This window comes from Notolepis coatsorum (genome assembly GCF_963971535.1).
Source record: "Notolepis coatsorum genome assembly, chromosome: 2".
In the NCBI taxonomy this organism is placed as follows: domain Eukaryota; kingdom Metazoa; phylum Chordata; class Actinopteri; order Aulopiformes; family Paralepididae; genus Notolepis; species Notolepis coatsorum.
The window spans coordinates 24082404-24105774 of record NC_140166.1 but is presented as its reverse complement, the minus strand read 5'-3'; the positions used below and the strand labels follow the sequence as shown (position 1 = coordinate 24105774).

The window sequence follows — 23371 nt, the reverse complement described above, 5'->3', positions numbered from 1 at the left end:
CAGCAGTACTCGTCTCAGTAGCAGCAGCGTCTGGAACACGGACATTGAAACAGAGCATGGATAGTGTTTTCGCGACCCAAAACAAATCCCTGCTGTTTTATTCCGCAACGGGTCAAATGCATATAACATGCTTTGCAATCCTCGCCATTCCTTTATGACCACGTCGTGTTTAAGACCGGAATTAACTAGGGATGCGCGATAATTATCGGGCCGATATCAGCAATTATGACGTCATCCCGATAAACCCGATAACGTTATTAATAGCTCCGATAATATAATATATTTTTTGGTAAAGAAATATGCGGTGTGGGTGAATTTGGATGAAGTGCGTTTGTTTTGACTGTCGGCTCCTCCCGTTTTGCCAGTACTGTGGTATGACTGATCGTGTGTGGTTTAGGAACATGGCGTTTTACACAAATCCAGCGCTCCCTTTCTTGGCTGTGACGTAGCCACGCAAGTTTCTGGAAGCAGCGCGGACGTTAACAACAAAGATGGCCGCGTCGGTACTCGGAATTTCAGAGGAAAAAGTTTGCTTGCTATTTGTAATAAATGCAATGCAGAAGTTCCACAAGGAGGGAAAAGGGCAACAACTTGTAATACATCCAGCCTGACGGGTCATCTGCGGCATCACCACCGCTACGATGGTGTGTTATTGTGTTAACTTAGAAGCCTACGACGACGCGAGGAGCTAAGCAAAGCTAGCCCCTTTCATGGCTGGGATGCAACCCTTGGTTGAATACGCAGTCACTTATTGCTCCGTAGTAGGCAGGTTAATTTGCACCACCAAAGACTGCTTAAAAGCTAGCGGCTTGAGCCCTTGGGTCATTTCTGTCAAACTTCTTTAATTTAGCAAACGACTCGTCAATAGGTACAAGCGTGCTCGAGCCGTCGTCGTGAGCTTTTAACACCGTGGTGGTGGTGATGTTGCAGGTGACTTGTTGTTGTGGTGGTGATGTGAGGTGGTGATGTGTCCACTCAAAGCCTTTTTTTCAAGGCTCCGCTTTGAAAAAAGAAGAACAAAAAGCTTCGAGCGTCTTAGGTTGGATGTATTATAAGTTGTTGACGGATTGTGAATTTTCATTTGGAAAAATAAATATGGTCACTTTATCAGTCAAAACTGTTGTCTTGGCTTTTGTTTCTGTTGTCTGGTTAGGTCACATTTAAGTTGGTGTTAAGTTATTGTCCTGGGAAGTCTTTTTATGTATTATTATTGTATTGTGATATGTTTTGTTTCATGTTGAAAAAAATTTATATACATTAAAAAAAAATGTATAATACAATAAATATCGGTTATCGATATCGGTTATCGGCTTGAGGAGCATAAAGTTATCGGTATCGGTGTCAAAAAAGCAATATCGTGCATCCCTAGAATTAACGTTACGTTAGCATAAGCTAACAACAAGCTAAAACCCTGTTCAGAGCGATAGAGAACAGCAGAGTGGGGACTGGGAAGGAGGGGGGGGGGGGACATTCTCCCTTCTGTGTGTGTGCGCGTTTGAAAAGATCAGATGAAGTCAGACGAGTATATTATATTGATACTAAATGTACTGAGGGTGGACAGATAATGTTGATATTTAAACATAAAAAATACAATACATAATAAATGTATTCATGATCATCATGCAACATAAAACAATTGCAGGAACAGTTTGGGAGAGGAAGGGGTTTTAAGTTGCGTGTTCCAAAATAAATTACTTAAAGTTTAAAGCTCAATATATCAAAACGTGGCACTTTATAGTGAACAGGAGGTCTATTTGTATTAAAAACAATGAATAGTTTTTAATTTAAATGTCTGGAAGAGCTCAAATATTCTTTTTCAAATTATATTTTCGTTACCTTTTTTGAGTTGATCTAAATGTTACTGATTGTGTTAAATGGGATATCATCTCATATCGATTGCAGGCACCTGCATTGTATCGTATCGTGGCAGATATCGGCAAATATCGTATCGTTGTCCAAAGAAGGTATCGTGATGAAACTGGTGATTCCCACCCCTAGTAGAGTCCATACACCCAACACCAAATCCCATAATTCCTTACACGTAACATGTCTGGCTGTGTGACGTCAACTTGTCAGCATGAAAATGACAGCCAAACATGGCACTGCAACTAAATAACACAAATACAATAGGCACATTTGTGACTGAAATCTAACACGTTTTATACTTGTGCTACAAGATTTTGGCCTGTGCTACAAAACTATCAACCTCTGTAGCACCAGCTATGTGCAAAAAAAAGTAACGTACAGCCCTGTTTAGGAGCACACAAAAATATTTAGGAGCACAGTGAAAATATTTCAAGTAACAGAGTTTAATTTGTTTTTCAAAAATAAATTTATATTTGTACTGTGCGTGCGTGCGTGCGCAAACGGGACACACATCTGTGCAATAGCAAGCACATACCACCAAAGTCACTGGCCCACTGTGTGCGTGTGTGTGTATCTGCGTGTGCAAACGGGAATGGGACACAGACATTTGAACTATTAAGTGATTAATGCCTACTGTGGCAAAGTTGTAGCCAACAACTAGGCCTATAAAAAGGCAGCGACATTGAACTACTGTCACTTAACTTTAGCTTTTGCCCCTTTTATGCATACAATCTCTATGTTTTGGCTAGTGTTGCTCTTCTAGAAAAATAATCCTTTCAGGGTTGCCTATTGAAATTAGAGTTGTTCCGATACCGATACTAGTATCGGAAATGCCGCCGATACTGCCTAAAATGCTAGTATCGGTATCGGCGAGTACACGTAAATTCTAGCCTCCGATCCCATGATGTAATTTATCTCCTGCCGAGTCCTGCGGAGAGTGAGGATTATAAAATGAACATGTTTTAAAGTGTGATGCTGTGTCATTTTAACAGCAGATACACTTTCTTAAATTCCATTGTCCCCGACAGTGCGGTGTGACGGGGAGCTCGGACGGGAATCGGGATGTGTTTGGCTGGTGTTATGATAGCATTAGCTGGAAAGATAGCTAGTTGGAACAACATCCGCTTTTAACGTTACATCAAATCAGATGATCGCCTGTCCTTTCTCCAGGACCTAACACTGTCCGTGACCGTCTATCAACAATAATGCACCCACGGTGAATTGTATTTAAGTTAAGTAGCTACGGACTAGCGTTAGCTGACTATTACTAACGTTATCTTAATGTCGATGCGGGAAGGCGAGCTAGGTCAGTTAGCTTAGCTTGATAACGTTACCGTGTCTAAAGTTGGTGCTATTCACATAATCCAGCAATAATGGCTGCAGACCTGCAAGCAAAGTACAGCAAGTGCCAAAGGATAAGAGTCTGAGGCGGAGTTTCAAAAGAGAATGTTGAATATTTATTTTGCATCAAAAATCACAACATTAACGTTCTATCTGCCACTAGCTTACAGACTGAATAGGGTATATCTGCAGAGCCACTGAGTAGCGAGTGCAACACTGTTTAATGTCCGTGTGGAATCCACACTGTGGATCATTGGAGTAGGGTATATCTGCAGTGCTGCAGCCCATACTCATTGATTAATGATACTAATACAAATCTATACAATCACCTGTTGTTGAATAAATACCATACGTTCTAGTTATTACTAAAAAACAGTATAACAGTATCTGAAAAAAAAAAAAAATATATATAATTTATATAATTTTTTTTTAAATTTTTTTTTATGCACTGGTATCGGATAAATATCGGTATCGGCCGATACCCAAAGCTTAGGTATCGGAATCGGATCGGAAAGGGAAAAATGGTATCGGAACATCTCTAATTGAAATACTGTACACCTCCAGTACAGAAACATTGTTTATGAGTTTGCATGTCAGGTAGACCATTGATTGACAGTAGGGATGCACCGAAAATTCGGCCACCGAAAATTAACGGCCGAAAATGGTTAAAAAGGCTCTTTCGGCCGAAAGGGTTTTAGCACCGAAAATATATGACCGAATGTCAAAAAAACGTGTTGTTGTGATGACGTAATCAAAACGCGACTACAGACATAGCATGCACAATGTCGTGAGCAGCTTGGCAGCTCTTCCTGCATTCTACAGCCTGTGATAACCAACTCCTCTTGGGAGTAGGGATGCCCCCCGAAACCCGGTTCTAAACTAAATTAGAAAAAACCGGAGTATTGATAAACTCAGACGTTAACGGTACTGCCATCGGTAGTCTCTAGGAGCGGATTAGCTACGGAGCTAACAGTGTACCATCCATCTGCGACGCAACGGTGGCAGCAACACTTGAAACGAAGTAACGTTAACGGTATATCAAGTTCATACTACACTACACGTATGAACTCGACATACCGTTAACGTTACTCCGTTTCCATGAAGTGTTTAATTAGCAGCAATCTGTTGTTGAAAATGTTACGTTAACCGGAAATGGAAATGCGAGGACAGGAAGCCGTCATGAATCGTTGTGGTCATATTGTAGTCTTTTAGTCTTATTAACTAAAAGATTTTAACTAAATAAAAAGCAGCAGCACTATTGCATAACTGAGTTATATTTGCTATGTATTTCTTTCTTTAGGGGAGTAGGACATTTGTTTCACAGTTTTAGCATGATGTTTTATAGATGGCTAGGATAACACAGGTTTTTGTTTTTAAGAGGGGGGGGTTTGATTTGATTGAAGTTTATTTCAAATATGCAACACAACAAACAAACATCAAGTACATCAATACCTCTTGTGTGTGTGTGTGTGTGTCTTTATGCAGATCTTTATGCAGTTTTAAAGCACCTTGGCTTTGTTCTGAATGCACTTTGTTGTAGTTATCCTACAGAGAAAAGAAAATGCACTTGACTTTAATGCACATTTTGTTGTATGCAAAGAGAACATGTTTAAATTGTACAATCTTTCTTGAATGTATGCATTCAAAAGTGCTGAATAAATGTTTTATGGGCCCATAAGTGATTATTAATATTATTTAAGTTAAGTTTTGCCATAATCATGTCTTTTGCCATAATCAGGTAGCAAAAAAATAAAGAAATACATTATATATATATATATTCATAATTTCATATTAACACTTTGGTCGCCAGGCTTATATTCTTAATATACCATCCTCCGCCAGCTCTATTTGTCTATGGGGATGTTTACCTTCTTTGCAGGGCTATAACTTTTTAAATTGTATTGCTAAATTGACATTACTATGGCCCATTCAACGTCCTATATCTATTGTTCAGGGTGTAGCAACGTTATACTTTTTCATTCACATATTCATACTAAAATACGGTCTAAAGTATAAGTATGTTTATAGTTTTCTGCAGCTTTCTCCAGAACGTGATTTATAGCCCCAAATGCATTATATTGATGATGAAATACAGTTTGATAGGAATCTGCGCGAGATAAAAAAAATTCAAATGGACGTGCTTCTAGAAGTTACTACTGATCATCTGATGTTGACCGGATGGGGGGGGGGGTTGTTTATAATTCCGTGGCCAACGTTAGATGATTCATCTAGTGTGGGTGATATGATCATTAGAGCAGTTAGTATCGAACACGTTAAAAAATAACGCTGAATCTTACCGTAGCTTCCTCATAGCGTTGGGCGATGAGCGTGGAACAGAAATATTCCTATTATGGGATGTAGAAATATGCTATCCATTTCCAGGTTGTATAATAGTATATACGTCCAAATCATGTTGTTTATCGAGTTATTGGTAACGGATTGCTATCCGTTGTGTCTAGCTCGAGTCCTGGGACTATTACCGAGTGATCGGACCGAATTGAAATGAGCACCAGCTTCCATTTCCTGTTTCCGCTCTGGGCGATCCGCCGATCGGCCACCAGATGGCGCTCTTGAACCGTTGGAGAGTTGAGAGGGGCTCAACAGTAGATCTCAAGTCTCCGGGGGAGAAATATGATTTCGATCACAGATTTTTGAAATATTGATATCATCAATATTGAAAGACGTGGTACGGCGTCTTTGGCAGAATGAGCATGGCGGGGAAAGACGTCCTACGGCGTTTTTGGCGATTAAAGTGTTAATCATTTTCGGCCTTTCGGCATTCGGTTTTCGGCCAACTGTTTCCTATTTTCGGTATCGGCCAAGAATTTCCCCATTCGGTGCATCCCTAATTGACAGTCGATTCCACCAATTACGTCACACCGCCTGCACCCACCTCTGCTGTTGATAACGCTAGCCAAGTTAGCACACACACATACACACACGCACAGTGGGCCAGTGACTTTGGTGTAGGGGTGTAACAATGCATCGCAATGCATCGATCCTAAGGGGAAAATTCAACTGCATCGATTTGAAAATGTTAGAATCGATTATCGCAATTTTAATGTGTACACAGTGTTATGTTATTATCATGTCCGTTACAGTCAACACAACGGCATACGCTACTGCATCAACGTTATGATTAACAAAGCAAGGCATTCGTTTTGTTGCATTAACGTTATATTACTATTGCTATCGATAAATGTAGGTATTCTTTTTTTTTGGATCCACTTTTCCTCCCATTTTCTATTTTTCTCCCATCCCAATTTCGTATCGTCCAATTCAACCCTCCCCTGTCTCGAACGCTGTTTCTTGCCTCCCACAAGCCGGCTGCAATGTGGACTAAGCCATACATAGCACGAGTCCCCTCCGATACCCGAGGTAGCAGCAGTCGCATCTTTTCACCTGCGCGGCGCGATCTTTCAGCGTCAGGGGTCTGCGCTTTGGAGGGGCGCCTCCCCCATCGCCTCCTGATTCTACTGCGCAGGCGCACCAACCGACCTGTAGGAGTCACTGTCCACAACGCCCGATCCCCACCCATCAGTTTCCCACCCCCTAATACTGCCAATGTGTATTAGTACGGATGACCAGCTAAACTGAAAGCAATGTGGAGCGCTGGGAGGTATTCTAAAATCTATTGCTATTGGTAAGACTAGAATAAGTTACATAAAACGTAATGTCTCTGGAACGTCTCACATAGCGCAATGGCGGACTTTCCGGAAGTAAAAAAGCAAATGAAAGCTTCCGATTGGTCATTTGCTTTCTTTCCCTTGCTTGAAACCAGTCACGTCACTCTACTGTGATTGGACCGTTGGCTTGAGTGCAATGTGGGACTTGTAGTTTTTGAACGATTAGCAGCGGAGAGAAAAAAGCACGACACTGTGCGAGTAATTGATTTTTCCGGTTCGCACACACATATTATTAGGGGCAAATGAGTAAAATGGTCGCACTGTAGAGCCCTGCTCATTGGTAGGTACCATCATGCTATCTGTGCTGTGCTGCAATTCAATACTGTAGATCGTCGATTGGTCAATGGAACTCCGATAGTATGTAGTCCCATGTTCATGGTAAGGCCTGTGTCAAGGGCTGCACGATTACCGGTAATCAGAAAATCGCGATCTCGATTCATAGACCTATGGGATCTAATTTCTAAATTATGACAAAGAAATTAAATAAAAAATGCTTAAAATATTTTGGGACAGATGGACCGAACCTCTCGGGATCTGCATGCTTCGATCCCTGCTTGGCTGCTTTGGTCCACAACCTGGTGGCGGAGCGGGTCGGGGTATTGGTCCTGGGGGGTTCGGGGGTCGTGGGGTGGGAGCGGGGGAGGAATCGCTTTCATGGTGTCCATTGTTTTGTTGTGTTTATAATTTTTTGTTATTGCTAATGTCATTGTTATTATTATTGTGGTATTGTGAGATCTTGTTACTGTTGTATCGTGTTCGTCTTGTTTTATGGATAAGAAATAAATACAAATATTTGATCAAAAAATTCAAAAATCTCAATTCTTAGAGAAGAATCGTGATTTACATTTGAGCAAGAATCGTGTAGCCCTACTTTACAATCAACCTCATATTGTGTCAATCTGAATCTAGTGATCTATGCACAAACAAATTTACTGTTTTTTTCATCAGCAAATCTCATTAGTTACATCAATATTGTGTCAGAACAGTTTCATGTCTGTAGGTTAATTATTTAAAGTTCGCTATTGGCCATCTTAGCGTCTCATCTTGTTATCAACCAGGAAATGCTTTGGAACTCATAGTAAAAGAAGTTGGTCAATCTAGTGATCTCTGCACAAAAGGTTTTCAGCTTCCTCTTTTCACTTTTCTCTTAGTTACAAGAATGTATAAAACAGTGTTATATAAAGTAATGTTGTTTCTAATGTCCATTGTCCACACATTGCTTTCTCACTACATGCCCAGCCAGTCCAAATGAGAGAATCCAACCACCTAAACGGTTCACTCAAATATGTTTCTGACAATTTTAGGCAACAATTGCTGGATCTTTATTCATAGACATTCACTAGAGTTGAAAAAATTTCCGTCTTCCATCTTCCTCTCCGACTTAATGGCTTCCACTCTCTTTTTGCATTTTACTAAATAGTTATGGTTAGTTCAAAACCAAATTACCTCAAGGGCAGCTACGTGGTGCAGTGGGAAAGGCGCTCACCGCGAATACTGGAGACGCTGGGTTCGCCTGTTCGAGCCCAGCGATCCACATTGCTTTCAGTTTAGCTGGCAGTCCGTACTAATACATTTGGCAGTATTAGGGGGTGGGAAACTGATGGGTGGGGATCGGGCGTTGTGGACAGCGACTCCTATAGGTGGGTTGGTGCGCCTGCGCAGTAGAATCAGGAAGCGATGGGGGCGGCGCCCCTCCAAAGCGCAGAGCCCTGATGCTGAAAGATCGCGCCGCGCAGGTGGAAAGATGCGACTGCTGTTACCTCAAGTATCGGAGGGGACTCGTGCTATGTATGACTTAGTCCACATTGCAGCCGGCTTGTGGGAGGCAAGAAACAGCGTTCGAGACAGGGGAAGGTTGAATTGGATGATACGAAAATTGGGATGGGAGAAAAATTGAAAATGGGAGAAAAAGTGGATCAAATTTTTTTTTTAATTACCTCGAAAAGGTACAGCATTGGCATAAACTTACTCCATTGTGTTGTGTCTCTGGTGAAATATGACATGTACATAGCAAGCGGAGTAACTACTTCTTTCTTTGTATTTTATTTTTTTATTATTTTTTAAACAAACACATAAACAAACATGACAACACACGATAAGATATACAAGCATTAGTTGTCAGTGCACATCCAATGAAATCACATTTTAGTTAATTGTCTTATATAGGATATACCCTTAATACCTGTTATCTAAAAACCTACACACATATGCTCCAGCTCGTACCCCCCCCCCCTTCCGGACCCCCCATTGGATAATCCATCCATTTTCCCTCGCTCCTAACCAGACATTACCATTTTATGCTAGCTTTTATTTTCTCCACCACTTCTAACCACAATGTCATTTTGGATTCATTGAGACCCAAAATTCTTGCTGTAGATATTTCTTGATAGATCACATCGAGATATGTAATAATCCAGACCTTTCGGCAATTTTTTTCCGGTTGGAACCATCGTGATGCTATCAGCTTTTTAGCCACTGTGATACCCGATAAAACCAATCTCTTTAGCTGTGGATGTACTGCACACTCAAAAACATCATTCAGCAGTAGTACAGAGGGGTGTACAGGTATATTCCAAGTTAAGAGATTTGATAGTTGCTGGGTCACCTCTTTCCAGAATATCTTAACTGGTGGGCAGTCCCAGTACATGTGCATAAATGTCCCCTCGTCCCCATTTGTACATAAGGAGCATTTGGAGTCTTGTATAAGACCCATTTTTTTCAGTCTTATAGGAGTCCTGTGAATATAGTTAAGATTGATTTGTTGATGGTCCGGGTTCCTTGATGTGAATCGAATATTTGCCCAGGCTTCTTGCCAATCAAAATCACTTTCCAGGTCTGGTATATCCCTCCTCCAGACGGAGTCTAGGTGGAGGGTTTCATATGAGGACGTTAGTAATTGATGATAAAAATCTGAAACAAAACCTCTTGATGTCTCTCTTTCATAGAAGAATTTGTGGTATCTGTGGTGTACAATTGGTATATTTAATGGAACACCGTGAGCCTTCAAACATGCCAATAACTGTGCGTAAAAGTAATATGTGGACTTGGTGAGATAAAAAATGTTGCGTATTTCATTGAAACTACAAAAACCCTGTTTATTGAAGACGTCTCCTAATGAGTGTATGCCTTGCTTTTCCCATCTAGGGAATCTTATAGGTTGTTTTCCTATCCAGAGTGCATTGTTATTGAATAAGGGAGTATGATTATGCCATTTATGTAGGGTAGAATATTTTTTTTGTGTTTTGCGCTATATCCGGATCGCATGAGTGATTATGGGGCCAAATTTCCGTTCGCATTGCTTAATTGGTAATTTGGTGTATACTATGCCCTTCAGCTTATGTGGAGCTACTATATTTTCTTCAAAATGTCTCCAGGATACTAATGCTTGGGGATCAAACCATGTTGTAAGTGGTCTTAAAGTGTACGCCTTAAAGTAGTGGTAGAAATCTGGAAATGCCATACCTCCGTCTGCTTTGTTTCTCTGTGCGGTGGATCTTTTTATACGTGGTGGTTTGTTATTCCAAATAAATTTGTATGTGGAGGAGTGTAATTCTTTCCAGTAACCCTTTGGAGGGGGTAACGGTAGCATTGAGCTGAAGAAGTTGATTCTAGGTAGGACGTCCAATCTTGATTATTGATATACGTGCCTGTACTGAGTTTTTAAGTTTCGACCACCTGACAAGGTCGTATTTGATTTTGTTTTGGATTTTTATGTAATTGTGCTTCACCGTTTGGCTTATGGTGGGGAATATCTCAACTCCCAAACATCTAAATTGTTTTACCATCTGTATCTCTTTTGGGAGGGTTATATTTCTTTTTGCAGGGGCGTTAAGTGGGAGGAAGGCCGACTTCGGCCAATTTATCCTAAATCCCGATAGATCTCCAAAGTCCTCAATCAGCTTGAGAAGATGAGGCAATGCTGTGTTGGGGTTTTGCATGAACAGTATTACGTCGTCCGAATATAAACTAATTTTGTGTTGTGTGCCCTTGATTATGATTGGTTCTATGGATTGGGATTGTCTTATATATTGTGCTAAAGGCTCTAATGATAGATCGAATAGTCCGGGACTAAGAGGGCAACCCTGTCTGGCTGAGCGTGAAACCGGAAAGATTTTGGAGATGATTGTACCTGTTGTAATCATGGCCGATGGGTCTTTGTATAATACTTTAATCATATCAATTAATCCTTTTCCTAACCCCATCCTTTCTAATACTGCCCATAGATACGACCATTCCAACCTGTCAAAAGCTTTCATTGCATCCAGGGACAGTATCGCCTTAGGTGTGTTGTCTTCCTTGTTGGCATCTAGTACGTGTAGTAATCGTCTTATGTTATCGGTGATCAAGCGACCTCTTATGAAGCCAGTTTGGTCCGGGTGAATTAAAGATGTCATATGCTTTTGTAGTCTGATGGCTAATACCTTAGAGTACAATTTGATATCGGTTCCGAGGAGGCTTAAATGTCTATAACTACCGCACTCTGTGGGGTCTTTGTCTTTTTTAAGGAGGACTGTTATGAGTGCAATATTGTCATTCTTATGGAAGTTCCCCTCCTTAACTGAGTATAAAATCATATTTAGTAATAAGGGTCCAATTATGTCCCAACAAGAGAGGTACATTTCTGGTGGGATACCGTCTCTTCCAGGAGCCCTACCACTTTGCATTTCAGATATGGCCTCCCTAAGTTCATCTAGTGTGATCAGTGTTTCTAACTGTTTAGCGTCATCCTCGGAAAGTTTAGGGAGAATAATTTGATTATGATATGTGTCCATTTTGTTTTGATCGAAGGTCGTTTCTGATTTATATAAGTCGGAGTAGAATTCTTTGAATGTATCGTTTATTTTTTCAGGGTCTGTTTCAAGTACTTGTTGTGCTCTAATGGTAGTTATATCTGCAAATTTTGCATTAATTCTTAATCGCATGGCTAATAGGTGACTAGGTTTAGAACCTTGGGAGTACTGCTGTTGTCTTGTGCTACATATTTGTATTTCCGATTGTTGTCTGTATATGGCATTGATCTCTTTTTTTAGTACCTTAACTTGATTTTCTAGTCGAATTGAGTTGTTGTATTTTAAAGAATTAAATAACGGAGTAACTACTTCTAAAGAGGGTTCCTCTATTTTCTCAGCTCCTCCTACCTACACCTACACAGCCTACACAGGTGTGTTGTGTACTCGAAAAACAAGACAGGACCACGGCAAGATACAGCATGGCAAGCCTACCCATACTGTACTGTGCCTACTCGTAGAGTCATATGAAATCCGCGTTCACGGAATCGCGGACGGAATCACGGAATTTACCAATAAAAATGGAATCTGCAAAACGTGGAATATTGCAGAATTTCACCTAATCTGGACTGAAATTCCGTTTTTGGATGGAACGTTTGTTGCAAAGCAGGGGCGGGGACCGCTGCGTGTTACACACAACACAGCGGTGACCAAGCGTCTCGCTGCTTCGGTGTTAACGCCGTCAAGAAGCTAAGAAATTCCGCAATAAGCCCTAAATTCAGAGCAGAGCAGTTAATGACTTTTATGCTTCAGTCGATAAGGTGTTTTGCAAATTCTGTCAACATACCGTGGGGACTGGACCCACAAAAACACGTGCGAAGATCACTTCGTCTCCAAAAGCCATGTCAGGAACAAGGACTGTGCGTCCCAAAACACTCTAACGATGATCTCTGGTGATCACAATAGATACAGCTAGAGGGCGAGGCTAATCACTGACACTATTGTGATTTAAATAGCTATGTAACGTTATGGAAATTATAGCTTCTTGCTAAATCTGGTGCACCCATCTATTTGCAAATGATGAAATAAACTAAAGGTGCATAAATTATGCATTACTATTAGGGCTGTCTTAAATACTTCGAAGCTTCGTTCGATGGCACAAGCTTCGAACATTAAAAAAAAAATCCAAGTTTAAAAAAAAATAAATAATTCTTTTTTCAACAAAAAAAGTTTTCAATTTTTTTCTTTTTCTTCGATGTGTGTGTGTGTGTGTGTGTGTGTGTGTGTGTGTGTGTGTGTGTGTGTGTGTGTGTGTGTGTGTGTGTGTGTGTGTGTGTGTGTGTGTGTGTGTGTGTGTGTGTGTGTGTGTGTGTGTGTGTGTGTGTGTGTGTGTGTGTGTGTGTGTGTGTGTGTGTGTGTGTGTGTGTGTGTGTGTGTGTGTGTGTGTGTGTGTGTGTGTGTGTGTGTGTGTGTGTGTGTGTGTGTGTGTGTGTGTGTGTGTGTGTGTGTGTGTGTGTGTGTGTGTGTGTGTGTGTGTGTGTGTGTGTGTGTGTGTGTGTGTGTGTGTGTGTGTGTGTGTGTGTGTGTGTGTGTGTGTGTGTGTGTGTGTGTGTGTGTGTGTGTGTGTGTGTGTGTGTGTGTGTGTGTGTGTGTGTGTGTGTGTGTGTGTGTGTGTGTGTGTGTGTGTGTGTGTGTGTGTGTGTGTGTGTGTGTGTGTGTGTGTGTGTGTGTGTGTGTGTGTGTGTGTGAGAGAGAGAGAGAGAGAGAGAGCACTACCCATCCCAGTTAGGACAGCCGAATCCCATTCAATCTTTCGCCGTCGACTAAAGACTCACTCCTTCAACCATTATCTGAAATGATAATTAAAAAAATAAATAAAAATAAATAAAAAATCTAACCGTGACTAACCTTACTGTCATGCACTTGTCCTAATAAACTAACCTACACTGTAACACGCAACACTTTGATGAACATTGTTACTCAGCTGATAGAGTTGTACCCTTCTTGCCGTCTTGTCATACAGAACTTGTAAGTCGCTTTGCATAAAAGCGTCAGCTAAATGACTAAATGTAAGAGTGTGTGTGTGTGTGTGTGTGCGCGGCTGCACGCGCCTTGTAGAATTCCACACATAAGAAAGAAAGATACTGGGATGAATAAACAAAATAGGAAATAAAATGTAGAAATGCATGCAATACATAAATAAATATGAATCTCCATATATGAAATATAACATTTAGATAAGGTGCTACTGAGATGTTTTGGTGAGTTCTTTGTTTTTTTGTGGAAGTTGCCCTTCTTAAAAATGCATGAACATTCACTGATAATTGGTCTGTAGTGGAGTCTACAAGGTCTACATTGCCGGACCATGTAGAATCCGGACCTTGTAGACTGACATAATTCTGTGCATAGTTTAGTCTACACAGGCCATATTTCAAAGAATCAAAATCTTACTTCATTCATCTTAAACATTCTTGATTTGGGGGATTGGTAGTTCCCATGAAATCTGAAGTTGTTCAAACGACAACAGCGATCCACCTTGAATTAAATCACACAGCCGAGTGAAACCTTGTTGGATGCGTCACAGTCACGAAAGGGGCTACTTAATTAATTAATCCAACTTACTTTATTTATAGAGCACATTTAAAAACAACAAAGTTTACGAAAGTGCTGTACAAGTCCCACAACATAAGATAAAAAAAATAAAAATAAAAAATATTATTTTTTTTTTGTTTTTTTTCCCTTCGAAGCTTCAAATTAAAATCGAAGCTCGGCCCCGAAGCTTCGATTGCCAAAAAAAGCTTCGAAGGTCAGCCCTAATTACTATATTACATCACAATAGAATAGATATAGCTAGGCTACTGACATTGTGATAAAAGTAGCTAGCTGTATCTTGTTTACACTTGAAATGTGTATTTTTATTTTGTCACAATATTATTTGAAGCATATTGTGTAAAATTGAACGGTATTTCTGAGTTGCAGCACTTAAAAACATTAAATGGACTGTTATTAGTTTTTAAATTGTGGACATTTATTCATTCCCACTTATTAGACACTATTTCTGATGGTAAAATGGGTGTAAAAGGCAAAATACAGAATTGTGAAATATAAAAATGGAAAAAAACGGAATTTGGAAAAAAATTAAATGGATTTCAGTGGAAATGCGCCATATCAGTGTGCAGACAGAACTTCCACACACATCTCTTGTGTACTATACACCTTGGCTACTATCAGTGAGCAGACAGTTTAGTTTATTTATTTTAGCACATTATTTAAAAAAATAATAAAGTGTTAGGAGGGAACGAAGCCCAAAGGGCTTGTACAAAAGACAGACCAATAGCTTCCACACACGTCTCTTGGCTACTAATACTATCAGTGAGCAGACAGACCTTCCACACACATCTCTCGTGTACTATACACCTTGGCTACTAATACCATCAGTGTGCAGACAGACCTTCCACACACGTATCTTTTTTTTTATTTTTTTATTTTATCTTTTCCCCCCTCCTTTTTCCTCCGTTTTTCTCCCATCCCAATGTTAGTCGTTATGCCAATTCCCAATCCCCTTCCTGGTCGCTGCGCACCTACCCCCCACAGTCGGTCTGGGAGAGTGGAGGCTATCACGCGCTTCCTCCGACACACGTGTAGCCAATCAACCGCTTCTTTTCACCTGGCAGCGCGGACTCTCACTGAGAGGGTGTAACGTGTGGAAGGATCACACTACCCCCCTTAGATCCTATCCTCGCTGAGCAGGCCCCCCGACCGAACTGTAGGAGTCGCTGTTTACAACGACCAGGACCCACCCCATCAGCTTTCCCACCCTCTAATACTGCCAATTGTGTTAGTATGAACGACCAGCCAAGCTGATAGCAATGTGGAGAGCTGGGCTCGAACCCAGCGTCTTCCGCATTGGTGGCGAGCGCCTTGCCCACTACACCACCTAGCCGCCCCACACACGTATCTTGTATACTATACACCTTGGCTACTAATACTATCAGTGCAGTAGGGTTTCCCATCAATTACCTAGACTGTGGCGGCCCGCCACAGTTGTATAATGAACCAAAAAAAAAGAGTATATAAAAATAAAAATTTTAAATTTACTTTTTTTTTTAAATATAAAGTTTGCCAATAGGGATGTATCAGTAGTATTGGCAGTGGTAGTAGTCGTAATAGTAATCCACTATATTTTCATGGAATATTTATATTTTCCTTGAAAACGAGGGCTTTTCAAAATGCTATAAAACGAAAATGAACAGATAAAAACAATCCGCTTCGACAATGTTGACTGGAAAACGAGTCATTGATAAACGACGGGCAGATTAGACACATAGCCATAATTTAAAACATAGATTAGGCGTTATTAACGCTAACATTGAAGTGGATGGTGGGCATTCAAGCGGTAAATCAAGATTAAGCTTGGGCTCTGAAAGTGTTAAATACCTCGCGTGAGCCATTTAGGCCCTGTCCACACCAGCGTTTCCGTTAGAACATATTCGTGCCGGTCTGGGTGTCCTGCAAGATTTCTATCACCGGACATATTCGAGATATTCCGGTCAGAGTTTTAAACAGCAGTCTATTATAATCACATGTTTATGAGCTAACGAATTCCGTTATAATTGGACATGTGTATTAATTACATCAAGCGAAGAATGAGAAATTGATTTGCAGAATCAAATTACTATCTCTCGCCTCTCAAGTTAGTGCGATACGCTACCAGCATCAAGCTCCCGCCCCGCAGGCTCGCGGCTGCAGCAGCTGTCACACGCACCCCCAAATGAATCTCGAGTAGACATCGCTTCACCTCGTTGTATCAGACACGTCACACATATCATAATGTTCAACTTCACACACAGCAAACTGTAGTTGATCATCACATTGCCTCGTTTGCTAGCTCGTCGCCACATGCAGAGGACGAGCCACATGCGTGGGTGTAACGCATTTGTTAATTTCATTATAGGTTATAGCCTACATTTAGTTATAATCAATATTATAATATGCATTACTATGTGACACGGCAGTCAACCAACAGTTGCAGTCAACACTAGTCACTCACCCCGTCTCTCGTTGTGCCTATCCGTTTTGTACCTGCGACGGCTGCGAGAACAGCGACTTTAGTTGCTGGTTCGACTTTAATAGATCCCCATTGGAACATGCGAGACTCGCAACGGTAGCAGCAGACTGGGGATGCTCTTTGTGGTTCAATCAATAAATTAATAGTAAAAGTACGCTCGACATTTTTGTTTCTTTCCCGTGGGAGCCACCACGGCATCAGCGTCAGCGGTCTCTGTGACTTCAAGTTCAGAAGACTCATCTTCGTTGTCATTATTAGACCCGCTTGTGCTTGGTTTCATGAAATATTTACTAAGCTTAGCTTGTTTCGCCATCTCTCTCTCTTCCTCGTATACCTGTTTGTCGTTATGGTGGCCAGAGCGCGCAGGCTCAAAAAAAAAGAAAAATAAGTTTCACATCTGAGCGGCGCCATCCTATCAGAGTGAAGCAACAATGAAACTGAAAATGGAATTATTGTTTCGTTCATTCGCATAGGCTATTTAATTTTAGCCGATTTTAATACAATTCAAATAATAAAATTGTGCTTAGAGGAATTATTTTCACCGGACATTAAGACCGGAGATATTTAAATATTCGGACTTCAACATATTTTGCCGGTCAAATACCGGTAATTACCGGCTAACGGAAACGCTGGTCCACACGAGCGCTGGATTTAATATAACCGAAGTTTGAAAAAAATAAAAAACTCCGTCCACACAGGTGAACACAGGTGAACAACAGTGTATAACTGCGTACTCACGGCAGGGCTGGAAAACCAGCAACCGATACATGTAGTACAATGTAATACAATGCCAAAGCAGTAGGCGGCGATGTTGTTCAGACATGAAGGCCATTTCAACCAATCAGAAAAGCTTGAACGCTCACTACACTTCCTGTTTAGAAATGTCATTTTACCAACGGAGGATATATTTTTCAGCAAAGAAAGAAACTGAAATAAAAGTGCAACAAACAAACGGATACATTCACTGTGTGTTCTGCCTCATTTGTTGATGAAACAAAACCAACAGCAACACAATATTTACCACCAAGAGCGGATAGTTTAGTCTCACAAAAGACCGCCGGTGTTGTTAGCTACATGCTAATGTGAATGGCTATATCTATGTATAGTATATAGCTTAAATGCTAACGTAATGTGGTAACGTTACCGCTATGAATGGATGCAAACGTTATTTAACACAACACATTGCAGAATGGGTACAATACAATACGGCTCAATACAAACAATTGTTAAGGGGATGCAGTCTGGACTGGGTTCCGTATAACAATAACTTGACAACACATGAGTTTAGTTTAGCCGTAGCTACATGTTTACTCTGAGCATCAGGTCAGGAATGCGACAACAGACATCAGTCGATCACAACACTCTTCAACACAGACGATACGTTTCGAACAAAAGTTTGTTACAATCATTTTCATATAACGCTACTTGGGACAGCTCTGCTGTAAACACTGGTCTCCCCGCGGTCTGCCGTGAACATGGGAAATAATTGCGACAGCTCTGCTGTAAACACTGGGAATAACCTCGGTTGCTACGCCCACACGCAACCGCAAAACCGCACAACTTCACCCTGGGCCCCGGTTTTCAATACCGCGGTTGTAGTGTAGCAAATCCCCGGTTGTGTGTGGCCGAACAGTGCAACTGCGCACATACAATCATGGTTATATTAAATCCAGCGCTCGTGTGGACGCGTGTAGCTTATTGCCAGCGGAAGAGTGCAAGAATGCTTCCGCATTCGTCACCGCACGCCAGTACGGTAATGCGCCTTTCCTTACGCCCCGCTCAGACAAATGCATGTAGTACATTGCAACACAACGCAGCATTTCCGCGTACATTGCAACGAATCACTTGGAGTTTGAAAGTGATATCAGAAGAAACTACTCAACCTCGGCTGTCTTTAACTATGAGTGAACACAACACTCTAACTTACCATGTTTAGAATAGATAATGAAGTACTCAACCTCTACTGTATTTAACTATGAGTGAACACAACACTCTAACTTACCATGTTTAGATAATAAAGTACTCAACCTCTACTTGTCTACTGTCTGACTGAACACAACACTCTAACTTACCATGTTTAGATAAAGTACTCAACCTCTACTGTATTTAACTATGAGTGAACATAGGGCTGGGCGATATGACGATATTATATAAATATCGGGTACAGTTCATTAACGATACACTTTTTCAACGTATCGTGGATATCGTGATGTTTTGCCCCAGAGGATTGTGTCGCGTCAATCTGTCCACACGTTACTCGTTCATATCTCAGCCCGTGCTGAGATATGCCCATTCCGCGGTCTGTTAATAAAGTTTTCAATCAGACAGATGTATGGAAAGGCTTTTATTATAACATTTGTTGTAGTAAAATCATTATGCCTCATTTAGTCATCCTGTGGAGCACTGGTCTCCTACTCGACGGCCGCGGGGAGCTAACGTTAGTAGCTTTGTTGTTGTTCAGCACACAGGACATTCAGGAAGTCAAACTAATAGCGCTTGACGATTGGTGCTAAGAACAGCAGGGCGGGTGCAAGCGGTGTGACGTCATTGGCAGACTCGACTGTCAATCAAAATGATTGTTTCCGTCAGAATGAATGAATGAAAACTGTATTAAAAGGTTGCAGAATGGGTACAATACAGTACAGGAGGATGAAGACCAGAAAAAGACTTTCGGCTTTTTTACATAAGGGTCCTCCATTTTCAATTCATCAAAGCATTTAGAGACATACATATATACAGTAGTTTCATAAAAATGCTAAAATGCTATTTATTTATTTATTTATTGATTGATTGATTTAAAACTTTATGAACAGATTGCAGAATGGGTACAATACAGCACGGCTCAATACATACAATTGTTAAGGGGATGCAGACCAGAGAAAGACTTTAGTCTTGTTTACATCAGGGTCCCCCATTTTCAATTCATCATATTTCATATCTAAATCATATAATATCTCATATGCAATATATAATCTAATAATCTAAATCTAATATATAATATAAAAATGCTAAATGCATGGGTATTTTATTTTGTCTTTAATGTTAGCTTGCAAACTCAAATACTGTCTTGGTAAGCCTCATAATGAATTGTTTGGGGTAAAAAAAAAAAACATCGTGATGTGTATCGTGTATCGCCGAAAGGTCAGAAAATATCGTGATATCATATTTAGGCCATATCGCCCAGCCCTAAGTGAACACAACACTCTAACTCACCATGTTTAGATAATAAAGTACTCAACCTCTACTTGTCTACTGTCTGACTGAACACAACACTCTAACTTACCATGTTTAGATAATGAAGTACTCAACCTCTACTGTATTTAACTATGAGTGAACACAACACTCTAACTTACCATGTTTAGATAATGAAGTTCTCAACCTCTACTGTATTTAACTATGTGAGTGAACACAGCACTCTAACTTACCATGTTTAGATAAGTACAGTTGACAGCTGCGTTAACGTTACAATGTGTTGTGTTCACTCATAGTTAAAGACAGCCGAGGTTGAGTAGTTTCTTCTGATATCACTTTCAAACTCCAAGTGATTTAGATCCAAAACATTTTCTAACACAGATTCATAATGGTTCTTCAGTGCAAGGGTTCAATTTACAATCAATAATCCATTGTAGGAAAATCCAGAACACTGTTTAGTCTGTGACGACGCGTCGCGATAATATACATGTATATTCCATAGTTAAGTACAGTTGACAGCTGCGTTAACGTTACAATGCGTTGTGTTCACTCATAGTTAAAGACAGCCGAGGTTGAGTAGTTTCTTCTGATATCACTTTCAAACTCCAAGTGATTCGTTGCAATGTACGCGGAAATGCTGCGTTGTGTTGCAATGTACTACATGCATTTGTCTGAGCGGGGCGAAAGGAAAGGCGCATTACCGTACTAGCGTGCGGTGACGAATGCGGAAGCATTCTTGCACTCTTCCGCTGGCAATAAGCTACACGCCGTGTGGACGGGGCCTTAGCCAACGTAGCATTTATTTTTCAGCAAAGAAAGTGCAATAAAAGTGCAATAAACAAAACGGATACATTCACTGTGTGTTCTGCCTCTCATTTGTTGATGAAACAAAACCAACATCAACACAATTTACCACCAAGAGCGGATAGTTTAGTCTCACAAAAAGATCTCCGATGTTGTTAGCTACATGCTAATGTGAATGGCATTCTCCATGTATATGGTTAGCATCGAGGCTATTAACGTAACGTTAACGCTAGTAGAAATGGATGAAAACTTTATTTAACAGATTGCAGAATGGGTACAATACAATATGGCTCAATACAAAAAATTGTTAAGGGAATGCAGACTGTTGTAGTTTGGAGTACTGGATTCCTTATAACAATAACTTGACAACATGTTGGTAGCCGCAGCTACTTGGGACAGCTCTGCTGTAAACACTGGAAATAACGTGCAGGTCTCTACTGCGCATGGGCATTGGGCAGAACGGCTCCGTATCGCGCAAATTACATGGCACCATTGTCCGCGAGTTTCCAAAACGAAAACTTTTGAGCATTGCCACTAGGCAAACGCGTTTTCCTGCCAAAACTGCGTTTCTTTTTAACTTGGACATGCAAACGTAATCATTCGAAAATAGAACGTTTTAACCCAGTGTAACCATGGCCTAATACTATCAGTGAGCGCAGACAGACCTTCCACACACATCTCTCGTGTAGTACTATACACCTTGGCTACTAATACTATCAGTGTGCAGACAGACCTTCCACACACATCTCTTGTGTACTATACACTGGTTACCATCAGTGTCCAGACAGACCTTCCACACATGTCTTTCGTGTACTATACACCTTGGTTACCATCAGTGTGCAGACAGACCTTCCACCACACATGTCTTTCGTGTACTACACACCTTGGCTACTAATACTATCAGTGGGCAGATTGATCTTCCACACATTTACCTGAAGCATGAAACTTACATCAGGCAATTATTCTGTGTGACCAATAACAGCAAGTCTGGTCATCAACATTACTCACAGCATTTAAACCGATTTAGCTTGTAGAAATACACCAAACACATACTCTTCAAAAGGCATGACCGAAGGCAACCTTTGCACTTACACTATCTAATGAGTGGGATGAGACATTTGAGAAGAGTATATTGCTGTTTTGAGCATAAATCCACAGTTGAAAATGAACTAACCGTACCAGGACCAGGGGCTAGTAAACAGGCGGTTAACTAGTAAAGTTACCCCTGACAAGTACCTTGCATGCACGACAGGCTGTGTGACAGGCAGACCTGCACTGGTAAAGCGCTCATGTGGCTCAAGGAAATTATTTTCATCAATAGATTCCCCCAGTGAGTCCTGTCCAAGAAATGTCCAGGTTTATCATAAGGCTGCCTGGTTTCGCTAGCTAGATAGCAAGCTAAGCTAAATATATTGTTGGGCACCTCCTAAGACCTAGCTGTTCCAAAAACAATGTTGACAAGACAGTCAATGGACCGCTGAGTTAGCCAGAAGCTAACATTAGATTGCAAAGGGTATAACACTTCCAATTTTACGTTATTTAGCAAGCTTGGTTTAGAGCTATTAAGATTGTGGCAAAGCCTGCGCCGCATATAAACAATAACGTCAATTAGCTTACATACCACTGTTAGCTAGCGTTAGCGAGAATACAGTAATGTTACCCAGTAAGCTAACTAGCTAACCGGACAACCTATTATTTAACAAATAAAAGCCTCGTTCTAATGTTTTTTTCGGGAAACGGTCCAACTTGACCAGCTCACCTCCCGGTCCTTGAGTCCCAGCAGCAGCACCTCTTCCATCAGGGTGAGGCGGGTTTCCTTAGAGTCTGTTTTCTCGTCGTCGACGTCCTGCTCGTCTCCTCCTCGCCGAGCCTCGTCGTCTTCGTCCCCGGAGCCCCGGTCCTTGTCGGCGGCACCGCGCGAGGCCTCGGTCCTCCTCTGCACCAGGCTCGAGCTCCGCTGGGTCAACGAAGTCATGACGTCGGTCTAACCAGGTTCCCGGGCTAACTGTCAACTAACACGACGACAAAAACACAACAAATCCACTCGGACTCTTCTGCCCGAGATTCTGGACTTTTAAGTCAGTTATCCCGACACATATAGTCGATATGTTTCCCCCCCCCCAGGTGCTTTAACCGCTAAAACCTCATTAATGTCGTTTACATTAGGTACCGCCAAACGATTCACAGTTTTTTTTGCACTTCTTCCTCCAATCTCTCTCTCTCTCCCCTCGTCCGCTGGAAGCTAGTGTGCATCCAATATGGCGGTGAGTGATGACGAGAGCAGTGGATGTGGCAGTGAGCTGGAGATCCAGGCTAGGAGAGGTGTCAGCTCACAGGTAAACCACAGGTAGAAAAAATACATTTAAAAATATTTATATTATATATATAAGTACAGTTATTCCCTCTATTTGTTTATTCAAACAGCGTGGGTCCCAGGTAATTTTATGGGAGTGAGGTTCCACTTGTGATTTCCCCACCACCCTTGAAGATCAAAACTATTAAGTTCAAGTTTTCAAGTTTGTTTATTATTTGTCATAATAAAATACAGAATACCAGAATTATGAGAGTGTGCTTCATACAGTAAAAAAGAAAGTAAGTAAAAAAAAGTTAAAGTAAGTAAAGGAATGTTCAATCAATATACATACAAAACAATATACAGACAAACCGAACTCTGCATGCGCAGATTG

At 41.0% G+C, this 23371-nt stretch overlaps 1 protein-coding gene across 1 annotated transcript in view; it reads right to left on the bottom strand.

Annotated features, from left to right (window-relative positions):
* golph3a (golgi phosphoprotein 3a) overlaps nucleotides 1–22905 on the bottom strand; it is a 97452-nt gene extending 74547 nt beyond the window's left edge. The window contains exon 1 of the mRNA XM_084307259.1: nucleotides 22444–22905. Coding sequence (XP_084163385.1) covers nucleotides 22444–22659 — 216 coding nt within the window. The 5' untranslated portion in view covers nucleotides 22660–22905. The remainder of the gene's footprint in view (nucleotides 1–22443) is intronic.
* Nucleotides 22906–23371: the final 466 nt, after the last annotated feature.